At 39.6% G+C, this 14,435-nt stretch overlaps 1 protein-coding gene across 1 annotated transcript in view; it reads left to right on the top strand.

Annotated features, from left to right (window-relative positions):
* The window catches only part of LOC122740462 (protein FAM169B-like), a 108,930-nt gene that overhangs the window by 89,085 nt on the left and 5,410 nt on the right, over window positions 1-14,435 (top strand). The window contains 2 exon segments of the mRNA XM_043982684.1: window positions 6,210-6,392; window positions 9,148-9,276. Of these exon segments, the coding sequence (XP_043838619.1) occupies window positions 6,210-6,392; window positions 9,148-9,276 (312 nt within the window).

Here is a 14,435-nt window from a genome sequence, read left to right as displayed (position 1 = left end):
GCATTTGTATCTTTAGCATCCGGCATAATGCCTGGCACATAGTAGGTAATTAATAAAGGCTTGTGATTGATTGATGACTTTGGTGGTCTCCCCTCAGGGTTTGCTGATGGGGAAAAGGAATAAGCTTTTGTTTGTTTTGTTTTGTTTTGTTTTTGCAGGGCAGTGAGGGTTAAGTAACTTGCCCAAGGTCACATAGCTAGTAAATGTCAAGTGTCTGAGGCCTGATTTGAACTCAGGTCCTCTTGAATCCAGGACTGGTGCTTTGTCCTCTGCAATACCTAGCTACCCCCTCAGAATAAGCTTTTATATAGCATTCTCTATGTGTCAGGCACTTGTGCTATGCACTTTTTACAAATATGATCTCCTTTGATCCTCACAACAACCCTGCTAGTAGGTGCTATTATTATTATTACAGTTGAGGAAGCCGAGGCAAACGGAGGTTAAGTGACTTGCCCAGGGTCATAATAAGTATTGGAGGCTAGATTTGAACTCATGTCTTCCTGACTCCAGGTCCAGTGTTCCATTCATTGTGCCATCAATGACCTCTGCCACTGAAGGGGCAGTTTTTAGTATTTAGGATACATATTCTGTGCATTATTGGCAGTGTTTCCCAGTAGAGTGAAGTCATAGAATTCTAGGATAGAATCACAGAATATTAAATAGCTCTTAGAAAGACCTTAAAGGTCATCTTGTCCAGCCCCATTATTTCACGGATCAGGAAATTGAAGAGAAGACCAAAGAGAACATTTCCATTTCTGCTGCTTCTATAAGGTAAGTTCTGTAGATTTTTTTAGAAACTTTCTCTTTGGCTGTTTGACATCTTTCTGGCTGAATAAATTCATTTTATAAAGGGAAAACAATCTATTAGTAACATTCTCAGAACAAATTAAATGGGTTAATATATATTAACTTCCTTCAGAATTAGAGAAAGAAAACAAAAATTCCCTTCATGGTTTGCCTACCCAATTTTTTCTTTTATTTTGTCTATATATCCTGTTTCTCATTTGAAATATTTTTCGAGAATCAAAACAAAGTTGTTTTTATTGAGCTACACTGTGATGAAAACATTTTTTCATGTTATATTGTTGCAGTAATTTTTTTTTCCAGAAGCCTTCAGAGAAAATGCTTTACTCTTTGTTTTGTTTAGCTTCAAAGATTGGCTCTATTTTTAAGATTACATGGCTCAAGGAATAATTTCTTTCAAGAACTCCTAAGAATTAATAATATTTTAAAATAGGTCTTTTAGCATTGTTTGTAGTGTGCTACTGTGATATGTACATCTGTGTGTACATATACAAATGTGTAACATACACATGTACATATATATGCAGGTGTATATCCATATACACATATATGCATTGCTTTCTCTTTCTCTCTCTCTCCCTCTGTGTCTCTGTCTTTTTCTCTCTGTCTCATCTCTCTGTCTCTATCTCCCCCTCCCCTTCCCTTGCTGTGACATTTGGTATTTGAAACTCCTAGATGAGATAACTCACTCTACCAATAGAGTTTGATACTTTCTCTGTAATATATAATGTTGAAAATGAAGTGGATATGGTAACTTCTTCATAACAAGAGACCCACATGAAATATCCTTTATGAATATGAAGTGATGGCAGAAAATGTGACTCTCTAATCTGATAGAGATCCCTTATTTTACTACTCTGATACTATTAATGGGAAAATAATGGGAAATACATTCCCTGTGTTTCTCTCTCCTCACATAAAGTTGAAAGAGAGCATATGTTTACAGTGAATAATGATAGAAATTAGTAGCATTAAGATGAATTAAACCAGATATAATTTTCACCACCACCTCCCCAACTCAGAGAAACATTTAGTTTGACTTCAGGAGGAATTTATAGTTAAAAAAAATCTGGTATAGTTACTGGTCTTTTCAAAGCCATGGTCTCAGGCCTTGATTTTTTGTTATGGTATTAGGTCAAGTTGAGAATTGCCACTTGATAGAAGGGAGGTATAACACTAACTTCTTATGGAAATATTCAGTGATATAGTTAGGCCTCATTAGATTGGGGCTGCATTGATTCAGAATAATTTATCCTAGGTAAGTTAGATGGTTTTACCTTTTCACTTGGCTTTTGTGTAGATTGATGAGATTAGTAAAGAGCAAAAATTTCCATTTAAGGGCCATGTTTAACCTGCTTAAAAGAACAGTCTGTTTGTAAAACTACTTCTTCATGAAATGGTTTTAAGAAGTAGATACCATTCATTGTAATAAGATCTATCTATTCATGATTACTAGCATGGCATAGTAGATAAGAGCACTGGGCTTAGAGTCAATGAGACCTGTATTCTAATCTTGCCTCTAATTACTAATATTTTCAGACTGCTTGATCATGGACAAGTAATGTAATCCTTCTGAGTTTAAGACAGCTTTATCTCTGTAGTCTATTTCTGTTAAGGGTTAAAATTCTAGCTAAACTGTCTAAAATATCTAATGAGTGGTCGCCAATAAATTATAAGCTTTAGCAAGAGTTAAACTTTTAAGCATTTATTAAGGAGAATAAGAATTTGGTAAAGAGAGAGAGAAAGGCCTAGATTCCTATCTATTAAAGGGAGAGCACATTTCTAGCTCCCTTCTCCGCCAGCGTCCTCAGGAAAGAGCGCGAGACTGAGCGCCAGTCTCTTCCTTCCTCCTCCCACTAGCCCACGTCACTTCCTGACTCCTGGTCTTGCCCTCAAAGACCTTCCCTTCATGGGCAGAACTCTTCTACAGTAAGTATCCAGCAGGTGGCGTCATTCCAATCGTTACATTTCTATGGAGAGACAGATAGACTAATGGATGTAGATGGTTGGATAAGGAGGGAGAAGGAGGAGCAGTGTGGTTATTGAGTCAGCCTCTGAGTTATAAAGACCTGGGTTACTTTGGGCAAATCCATAACTCTATGTCCCTAAGTAACTAAGATCCTATGTCATAGAAAAGGTACTAGGGGGGACAGATAGGTGGCACAATGGATAAAACACTGGCCCTGGATTCAGGAGGACCTGAGTTCAAATCTGGCCTCAGACACTTGACACTAGCTGTGTGACTCTAGGCAAGTCACTTAACCCTCATTATCCCAAAGAAAAAAAAAAAGAAAAGAAAAGAAAAGATACTGGCCTGCTTTGATAGAGGGAGTTACCTCATGTAGGAATTCTCTATATCAAAGAACAGGCCTAATCCCAGTTTGTGAGTATATATACAAGTACATGTATGTATAATGTCAAAGAAATCAGGTGTAATCCATGTGTATATATATATATACATATATATATGTATGTGTATGTGTGTGTGTATGTATGTGTAATGTATATGTATTTTATATATATATATACACACACACATATATATGCATACATATATTTATTTTTAAGTGTCCTGAATGACAAAGAATTTGACTGTTGAGATATTGGTACATTGACTTTTCTCATAGACATGTGAAAAGGACTTGTCGCTTTCCTCCTCCAAGTGATCCCCTGTCTCAAATAGGTGATTAATCTTTAGGTCTCTTCAATTCACATTATAGAGTTCTTCCTTTTTGTCTTCCTTGGCCCCCAGACATCCAGTGCCCTCTACCAGGTGCCAAGGGAGTACCTTGTAACTTTTCTTGACTGTTTTCCCATCAAAAAGTTACTTGTCTTGTGTTTCTTTTCCTTAGAAATTAGATAAATTAGAGTTGAGGCTTTTGCTGAATTTGCAGTTCCTCACAGATAGTGTTTGCATTTTAATATCTCTATTGTTCATAATTCAAAGTCGCAAGTAAGGTGGGAACTGTAGGTGCCTTGGCAGAACTATTGGAAAAGGAATTTTGGGGAAGAACCAGAGGATCTTCCACCTCCTAATCCATGTATGTGACCCTGAACTTAGCTGTTTCTTGCTATTGACACATCTGTGCCACACAAAGAGGGTTTCCATGGTTATCTTTGGAATGTCTAAAATCCTTGAAGACTGGAGGTTGGTACAGTGGATAGAGTGCTGGACTTGGAGTCAGGAAGCCCTGATTTCAGATCCTGCCTCAGACACTTACTAGCTGTGTGACCCGTAACAAGTCACTAAACCTTTCTTCCATAAAATGAAGATATTAATAGAAACTCTCTTAGGGTTGTCATGAGTATCAAATGAGATAACACATGTAAGGTGCTTTGCAAACCTTTAAGTAGCATTAGGCTAGCTATTGTTGTTGTTATTATTACCAGATCTGTAGTGTATCTACATTCTTTATGTTTCCTGATCACTCCTAGCTGTTTTACTGTGCTTTAGCCCTGTCACTTAGAGAAGTGACATATCCATCATTAATTAGTAACAAGGAAATTATTCTTGTACCAACATTTCTGTTTTCAACTAGTGGTTCATGTATTTACCTCAACCCTTTTCTCCTTCTTAGGGAGTGTTAGCACAACAAGAGGATATCCAGTGAGCCTGCCAAAGTAATAATTTGTGCTCTCTTTACTTTTTTTGCTCCTCAGGCTACTTGTACATTTTTGATGTACTAATGCAAACACAAGATTATCATTTCTTTTGATGTATCTCTTCTCTCATCTTTTGGAGGGGATATAATGAATGAATGAATGAATGAATGAAGCAGGCAAGCTAGCAAGCAAGCACTAAGGCCATCAGTTACAGTTGAGGTTTAGAAGGGAAATGACATTATCTCTATTAATTTGCTGATCATTGATGACCACCAGTCATCTCACAGACCAGAAATTCACATCTACCATTGTTGAGTACTTTGTGTCACTTCCTTCTTAGCACGTTCTTTTCCAGTCCCATTTCTCCAGGTTTCTTTCTGTTCAACTTTCCTGACCCCACATATACATTTTTCCCTTTAAAAAAATCTGTAGTTTATGATGGAACACACTGAGAGGGAGTGGGGTATATTAAAAAAGTCATTAGATTAAGAATCTAGAAGTTCAGATTTTAATCTTGTTCTTCAACTACCTTTATGACTATAGTTAAATCACCTGACTTCTCTGGGCTTATTACCTCATCTGTCAAATGAAGGACTTAGATGAAATGATCCTTAGGGTTCTTTTGAATCAATCAAAAAATCAATTAATCAATAATTATTTATTAAGTGCCTGTTGCTGCCAGATACTATGCTAATTAATAATGCTAATTAATATTCCCAGAATCTATGCTGTGAATCATTGGGAAATCTGCTTACTATGTCTCCTCTCAATTTTTACCCCAGAATATATAGTTTTGGAGTTTAAAATCAGATTCTTCATACTATTCTACACTATATGCCTATGTTCTACTGGAGATCCATCACCAATCTTAATCAATCACTATTTAACCCCTTTGAATCTCAGTTTATCCTTTTGTAAAAGAAGCAGTAGATGAGCAAGATGACTCTGGATAGATCACCGGGACTGGAGGCAAGGAGACCTAAGTTCAAATCCAGTTGTCACTCACTAGCTGTGGGATCTCGGGCAAGTTATTAAACCTCTGTATTCCTTAATTTACTGTGGAAGGAAAAGATGAACCACTCCAGTATTCTTCCAAGAAAACTCCATGGACAGTATGGTTCATGGGGTCACAAAGAGTCAGACAACTGTAACAACAAAAAAAGAGGCAATGTGGCATAGTGGATGATTTCATTACTGTTTTTGTATTGCTACTGCTATGTAGAAGGTGCTAAAAAAAAAGGCTTGACTGAGTGCTGGGCTTGGAGTCAGTAAAGCCTTAGTTCAAATCTTGCCTGTGATACTTAGTAGTAAGTGGGAAAGCCCCTTTAACCCATTGTGATTCAGGCAACTTCCTAAGGACCCATTTCTAAGTCATTAATTATTATCTAAGTCTTAGAGGGGGTGAGCATTGGTGGAGGGGGTTCTCACGTTGGAAATTCCCTACAGGAATGAAATCATTGACTCCTTTGTGTATTCTTTTGTATAAACCCATACTGTAGTGACAGATGTGTATTTCAGTAATTCCGCAGCAACTTATGGTTCTGCAAAGAAATTGCTGGAGAACTTATTTCACATGTTGATTGGAAAAGATCTCTTGTTTTCATCTTGAGCAGTTTAGTTTGTGAATCTAATGCAAATTGCTGGTGGATTTCCAGTGAACAGGATATTCACTTGGAGCCTTGAATGGCTGAAGCAGGGCATTGCTAGGCCAGTATTATGTGTGACCCAGCCCAGCCCAGCCTGACCGTGGTGCCAGACTGGTTCTTGTGAGAGCCTGAGTACTGTTTATTCTCTCCCTACAGGTAGCCTGTGCGGCAGGAGCACCAGTGAGTGCTACATGCTGCCTGTGTTGGACACCGCATTTGTCAGGAGAAAACACCGTAGAGAAGGTCTTGGGATGAAAATGCTGCATGACTTTTGTCAGACTTTTGAGACTGAAGATGCCTTAGGGATCAGCTGCCCTATTTCTACCCCTATGTTTCAAGGTAAAGCCCAGGATGCAGAAACATTTGGGTAAGGGGTAATGAATAATTGACATGCACTTCATCTGTCAGGGCAATCCCAGTGGCTCCTACGCTACTCAGTGGTTCAGTAAACAGATTCTGAAGCCCATCACTGATGGTCCCTGTGTTCCATCATCAGGTTTGCCACCAGCTTTTCCATGATAGCAAGTCCATCTACTCTGGGTGGGTGGACACTTAGTTTTTCTTTCATCCTTGATTATCTCTCTTGTTCCTTTCAAATATTGTTTGATCAAAAGGGGCAACTCCTTCTTAACCTGAAAAATTATGAGGAATAATTTTCTCCCCACACACAATTCAACAAAAATAAAATGTTGCAAGAAGAAAAAAAAAACACCAGGGGGGAGAAACCATTGTTCTCCCTACAGCATGTTGGCACTGCTGCTTTTTAGGGAATGTCAGAACTTCTTTGATCTCCCATTTGTGCTTACAGTTCATTAACTTTCAACCCTTCAACTAGAAACCACTGGAGAATTGCCTCTTCAGTTTAAGAAAAGGTAATCAGCAACCACAGAGAAGGGAGAGTACTTAGTGTATTGGGCATTTGAACATATGGTAGCCCCAGTACCTGGTGTGGACCTTTCCCTCTTAGCTTGGTAGCCCTTAACCCTGAAAGGGGCAAGTTTCAGTGGATAGCTATATTTGGGAAAGGGGCTGGAAGGCCTTTATTTATTTATTTTTTTCATCTCCCCAGCCTGAAAAATTGAGACACAACTTGAAATTGATCCACCTATTGTTTCCAGAATTCTGTTCTTCTCAAAGCAGCTTTTATCACAACGTGCATTAAAAAAAAAATTATAAGTACTAGTACAACACTAGACATGGAGCCAGCAAGACCTGGATTCATATCTTACCTTAGATACCTACTCTGTGATTGCTAGCAAATAGATGAACCTCTCTAGGTCTCATTTTTCTCAGCTGTAAAATGAAGGGGTTGGACTCCAAGATCTCTAAAGCTATGATTCTAGGGTCCTGTGCCTTCAAGACAATGGGATAATGGCAATGAGAAGGGGGGGGGGCGGGACAATGAAACAATAAAGTCCTGTCATTAATTTGAAGTCCTAAGAGGAAGATTCTGGAGGTGGGACAAGCATTCATGTTTTTCGCCCACGTGATTTTATTTATTTCTTTGTATTTTCTAACTCTCAGGCTATTATTAAACTCCATGGATTCATTGAATTGCTTCAAATATAGCTCTAGGCTCTCTACAGCACAGAACTCACTTTATGGCATCAGTGTGTGCCAGAAACCAGGAGGCCATTGCTAACTTTCTCCCAGGAGGACTCACTCTCTTCATTCTCATTCCATTCTGACATCATTATTTGAGTAGGCCTGGCCACTCACTTCTCTCACACTTCCTAAAGTTCATTCTTTCAATAAAGCAAAACAACTACTAAGAACATTTTTCATCTTCCTCTGAGGGAATGAAAGGTTGAAGAGAGCTTGAGGGCTTGGCGGGAGTTCCCAGTTAGAAAGCCCTGTAGGCACTGTAGGGTCCCACCCATCCCTGAGGTTACTTCTCTACTTCTATCTGACCTGTAAAGAGCCTGAATGACAATTTATTCTGAGTTGTTTGGTGCTAATTTATTTTTTCTTCCTGATTGGAGACTTGACTTGTACCCATTCTGAGGAATGTCTCTGGGGATTAGAAATGTTTTCCTCATGCATTTCTCTTTTTTTTTTTTTTTAGTGAGGCAATTGGGGTTAAGCGACTTGCCCAGGATCACACAGCTAGTAAGTGTTAAGTGTCTGAGGCCGGATTTGAACTCAGGTACTCCTGACTCCAGGGCTGGTGCTCTATCCACTGCGCCACCTAGCTGCCCCTCCTCAAGCATTTAATATTCTGGTGTGTGGTGAACAGGAAGAGTATGGAAGAATGGACTACACTGTTAGGAGAAAGACTGTGAGAAGTCACTTTGTTAATCTAACCAACCCATCAGTCAGTGCAGTTTGAGAACCAACTGTGTCCTTAGTACTGACCTGGGAGCTTCAAGGGAATACCTTTTAACTAGATGTCACAGCCTTTTCTCTTTTACCAAGAAACCTACAGTCTACTTAGAGGTTTGTAAGGAACACACACACACACACACACACACACACACACACACACACACACACACGAGACTTGAGTGTGCATCAGGCAACATGCACATGTTAGGATTGTGTAGTAGAGAACTCTAAAGAAAAAGTTAAAAAGCAGACTAGTGAGCTATGTGGGTTCTTGAGCAAGGGAACAACATGATGAAAATGGGATTTGGTAGAGATAATTGTGGCAGATGAATGTGGTATGGTTTGGAGGAGGAAAGAGATTTCAGGCTGGTGGTCAGCTAGAAGGCTACTGCAGTAATGCATGGACCTAATTACGTTGATCAGGCTAGGGATTGGACTTGTGATTTCGCTGATAGAAGGAACTCTCATGTGAGGAGATTTTCTCTGCCAATGCAGGTAACCACAACCTTCTGTGCAAGTTGCCTAGTTAAGCTAGGAGGTTAAGTAACTTTCCCAGGGCCACACACCTGTATTGTGTCAAAGGGTTTAACTAACTCCTATTGGTATGCATCTGAAATTAAGCTAACCTATATAATGAGGTAAACTATGAAGTTAAGGTAGCTTATGGAAATAATGTTGGAATAAAAATGACCCAATTTTGTTGCAATGCAGTGCTCTTAGTTGACACTTAATTCTCTAATTTCTTTTCCCCTTTGGATTTCCTTCTCAGTTTGTCGAAAATTCTTACTGACCTATCCAGAGGAGCAGGAGAGGCTGTGGGAGGTGGAGGCTCCAGGAGACTGGGGTCAGAGGGTGAACATTTGGCTAAAGATTCAACTTGAACCAAGCCTTTCCTATAGTAAGTAAAAATGAAAAGATTGCATTTGGTTTTATAGTGTTTATAGTTCTGGACATGAAGATAAAAATTTAATTGATATCAATTGCTGAGATTCAAATCCTCCCTTTGGCACTTACTATCTGTGTGACCACGGGCAAGTCAGCAAACCTTTCTAGGCCTCAGTTTACTCATATGTAAAATGAAAGCTTGTACCAGATGACCTCTGAGGTTTGTTCTGGTTCTAGATCTATGATCCCTGACCCTATTAAACCTGGCGTCCAAATGTCTCCTTTTATTATGTTCTGTGCATAAAAAAGTTAAGAGCATATGGATCACTTGCTCTAAGGGATAAGCAACTCTCTGAGATGTAGAGTAGTACATCTTCTCTTCTGTCCTGCCAAATTGAGAAATGGAATAAATTTGGACTAGGCAGACATTAGGAAGAACCTCCTATTTAAAACTGTCATCCCCCTTCCCTTCCAAATGCAATTGAATCAACTAGCTATCCTTTTAAAATACAAATTCTCCTTTGAAGTGTTAAACCTACACTTTAGTTTACATTTCATTTATAAGAGTAGGATCTAATTGCCCAGAGGGGAAGGAGAGGCCTTGGTTTGGGCTGGTCTCTTTACCTTTATCCCTGAACTTCCTTTGATTGGAGAAGGGCCTTCTAACTTCAAAGGTTCTGAGGAGTGTTGTCTTCCCTTTTTTCCCACTGATGTCCTAAATGATGTCTTCAGATCAATTGGCATTAGGGTCTTCATTAGGATCCAAGGACAAAGATGGACACAGATTTACCCTGTTTAAGGGGACTACTGTATACTATGAATGGGGGGTGGGGTGGGGTGGGGGAAAGGACTTCCAGCAACTGGTAGCTGTGAGTTACCCCTTTGCAGCATGTGCTCTGTAAGCCTAAACCCACTTCCCTGTACACTTATGAGTTGGGAGAGTGTGTTAGTAATGTTTTGTACTAACTGTTTTCATTGTACTTCTTTTATAAATACCCCTTTCTAAAAACTAGTTAAGGCTGGTTGACTAAATTGATTCCCTCTGTTTTATTATTATTATTGTTATTATTTTTTTAAGGCTGTCAGGGTTAAGTGACTTACCCAGAGTCATACTACTAGTAAGTGTCTGAGGCTAGATTGGAACTAAGGTCCTCCTGACTCTAGGGTTTATGTGCTATTCACTGCACCACCTAGATGCCTCTATCAAATTGATTCTCAACTGATATTCTTGAGGGTGAAGCACAACAGTGGGTGCTTGAGCTGTGGTATTGCAGAATCCCTCCTGACTTTTCCGGATTACCCTAGAACCTTGAAAAGGAGATTTGGCCAGCCTAGCTCTGGAAACCCAACTTGTAAGAAGGAGGTAGGATAAGCATACCACCGAGCACATGTGGGCTATGTGACAGAGCTTGTAAAGGTTAAAACTGAGTGCTTGACAATTGTAGGGACCCCCGTCCCCCAATCTTCTCCACTTAAGATACCCTAGATTCTAGGATACCATAGATTCACTAAAAAAGTTATAAATTTTGTTTTCTCTTTTTTGTTTCAAATTGTAATCTTACAAAGATTTCCACATGATTTCCTTAAAAGTCAGACTAGTTCTTTTTGAAGTGATTTGTGCCAGACTGCATTTGTTGATTCATTGAAATTTAAGGACTGACTAAATCTGGCACAAGTATTGATATTGAGGCTAACTTGAGAAGTATGGGGATTGCATCCCTAAAATGTTTCCTAGCACCTGGAGCATACTATGATAGCTCATAAATGGCCCTTCCCTTCCCTTTCCTTTTCCTTTTCCCTTTCCCTTTCCCTTTCCCCTTCCCCCTTTCCCCTTCCCCCTTCCCCTCCCCCCTACCTCTTTCCCCCTTCCCCCTTCCTTTCCTTTTCCCCTCCTTCCTTTTCTCTCTCTTTTGCTTTTAAGGAGATATAGAATGCTTGCCTTCTTTGTGAAATGAGGCCAGCCCATTTGTAATCATAATCATTACCCCTAAGTGATTAATCCCTTTTTCTCTTGTCTCATGCTTGTTCAGAGCTTATTTGAATTTGTTTTCTATTGTGTTTAACTAAGCATACTTTTCCTGTTATTGGGTAAGTTTGGAATTCCATTAGGAGTATCCTCTGAAGTAGCAAGAATACATTGCAGGAGAAAATTTTGGATGAAATTTTACTATACTTCAAAGAGAATGTAGCACAAGGACCCCCAGAAAGAAGAAAGAAGAAAAGAGAAGGAAGGAAATAAGTATTTATTAAAGGCCTTGCTCGCCCCTCCCCCTTAAAAACAAATACAATTTACAATTGAGGATACTGAGGCAGTGAATTGCCCAGGGTCACACAGCTATTAAGTATCTGATGCTAGATTTGAACTCAGGTCTCCTTGCCTTCATGCCTTGTGCCCAATCCACTACTCCATCTAACTGCCTCAGAAAAAATATTACTATAGCATTTGTAGTAAAAAACACCTAGAAAATTCTGTCAAGAACCCAGTTGGATGGCCTTATGCACTGAGGGAATTGTACAAGAATTTTTCACTCAAGACAGTTTATTTTCTTACCTAAGAGAGTGACTGCCAGTTAACTCCTGGTTCTAAATCATTTCAAGGAGAGTTTCACCTTATTTGGAAAGTTCTGTTGGGGGAGAGAGAATAAACTTTCCTTCTGAGATAGGAAGTTTGATGTTCTTTCCTTCATAAGGTTAGTTGATAGTCTTAAACCTGTGTGTGGTAGTGGTGGTTTTGTCCGTTGTAGAGGGGTCCTATTATTGGGAAAAGGCAAAGTACCCCAGTCTGCCCTGGACCCAGGTCCAGTTGGTTGTAGCAGTTGGTACTAGACAGATCTCAGAGTTGAGAGATCCCTTCATGGGATAGGGAATGGGCAAGGATCTCAGCTCCCTGGAACCAATGTAGGGATGTTGTTGCACATTCTTACCTGAAGAGTCAGGGGGTAAATTCAGGGATTACCCAGGGGGGTGGGGGACTAGGCCTTCTTCAAGAAAGACCTCATATCTACTGTTGTTTCACTTCTACAAAAGGCTTTCAGAAACTTCAAATGTAACACGAGGGTTCTTGATCAAGATGTGCTTAAGGCATCTAGTCAAAATGGGGTGAAGTAGCTTGACCCCACCCTCATATTTTAATGAGATTTCTTTCATCCTTAAGGGAATCAAAAATGGGAATTTAGAAGAGGGTTTTTTTTTTTTTTTAAACCCAGTGCCTGGTTTCCCCAGACTTGGGTGGAATTGTGAAGTAAGTTATTTGAGGACAGGCAGGGACTGTTTCACTGGTTGTGGCTACATCTCAAAACCAGGAAGACTAGAATTCAGGTCCCACCTTGGACCCATTGTTGGCTGTGTGACCCTGGGTAAGTCACTTAACCTAGTGCCCTGAAAATGTAGGTTATAGAGAGGATATAGACTTCGATTGCTAAAAGGAGTTTCTTTATCCAGGGAGTTTTATTTTTGTAGCAATGAAATCATAGTTCCAGTCCCTGGCCTTCTTCCTAGTGCATGGCACAATAATTTAAACTTGTTAGGACCTTAATAAATGCATGTTGATTTCTTGATAAAAAGCCACATTACAGCATATAGAATAAATAAAAGCAATGGATATAGGAAGGTGGTGCAGAAATGGTGTCACACACAAATATCACCTACTTTGACATTTCTTGCCTGAGCCTCTGATTTCTTCATTGGTAATGTGGGAGAACTGGTTGAGATGATCTCTAATATCCCTTCCAGCTCTAAAATTCCAAGATTCTCTTGTTTTGTCTCTGGTATTCTAGATGACTGATCCTAACCATTGGCGGTGAAGGTGCTTAAGACAGGAATTCAAGTCTAAAGGGGTCATTTCATTATTAATAGAACAAGGTAGAACTTCCTGAAAGTTGAGGTAGAAGCTTTGTTTGCTGCCTGCCCCCCCCAACCCCCAACCCCCCAACTTAATGACTGCAGGAATCAAACTGAGCTTGCTTGGGCAGAGTTTAAACAAAACAAAAACACCAAGTATTTGACTGTTTTGCTCTTATGCATTACCTGGCTTAATTCCAGTGCATTCATTATTGGTTGCTATCCCAACATCTAGATAACTGGGACAGATATAAATTTAGGTGCCATTACAGTATAGATTCTAAATGGTAGTTGTAGAGAAGATGTTTTTATCAGATTCTTTTTGGCTTGTTTTTTTTTTTTCCTTTTTAGGGGGTACAACATTAAAGTTTTAGTGTTTTCCTTCACTTTTACTTGACTAAGAGACTATCACCATTACATGACAGTTTGGCATTTTTGGAGAAATCTTTATGGTTCTTGCTAAGCAAACAGAGGTATTGGTTTCCATTCCATGTGTATAAATCGTTTGGCCTCTAGAGAGTGACAGACAGCAGGTACATTTTAGTTTATTGGGGAAAATGGAAATATTTCATGCTTTATTACACCTTTCATCTAGGAGGCTTTTGTGTATCTTTACAAACATTAATGGGGCATTCTGGCACCTGTGCAGTAGCTAGTGGCATTACTGTGACTGTGATAGTAATGAGGCAGTTAAGTGGCTTGTCTAGAAGAAGTGGGAATGAGAAAAAGAGAGAAAGGGGGAGGAGGCAAGGGGGGGAAAGGAATAGAGAAAGAGGGAGGGAGAGGGAAGGAGAAGTGAGAGAGACAGAAAAAGCCAGAGAGAGACAGAGACAGAGACAGACAGACAGAAACAGAGACAGAAACAGAGACAGAAACAGAGAGAGAAGAGAGAGCTTGGAATCCCTTTCCAAGGGCAGCCCAAACTGATGTGAGTGACCACTACAGAGTTATTGATGAAGTTCAGAAATGAGCCTTAAACCCCTACAGTTGCTCTTATACATTGACAGTTCTTATTCCTTTGCAAGGGCAGAGTTGGAAGGAGGGAGAAGGATTGGGAAGCAGCTTTTGGAAATTTAATAGGATGTGGGGAGGAAGAAATTTTTGCATAATTAGGAAGATGGTTGTCAATTCAAATAATTCCACTTGGTATCATTTCAAGGGCTGCCGCCTCAGTGGGAGGTTGTGTGGACCAGTAGGAGGAAGATGAACTGGAAATTAGATGCCAGATCTGATGCTTTGACTTTTAGTGAGAGTATTCCTCTCTCATTCTTAAGTGTCAATAAAAATATTTGAGATAATATTGGATAAAGAGAAGTTTGAGCCCCTTACAGG

This window comes from Dromiciops gliroides, chromosome 2, assembly GCF_019393635.1.
Source record: "Dromiciops gliroides isolate mDroGli1 chromosome 2, mDroGli1.pri, whole genome shotgun sequence".
Classification (NCBI taxonomy): Eukaryota; Metazoa; Chordata; class Mammalia; order Microbiotheria; family Microbiotheriidae; genus Dromiciops; species Dromiciops gliroides.
This window is presented reverse-complemented; position numbering and strand designations above follow the sequence as displayed.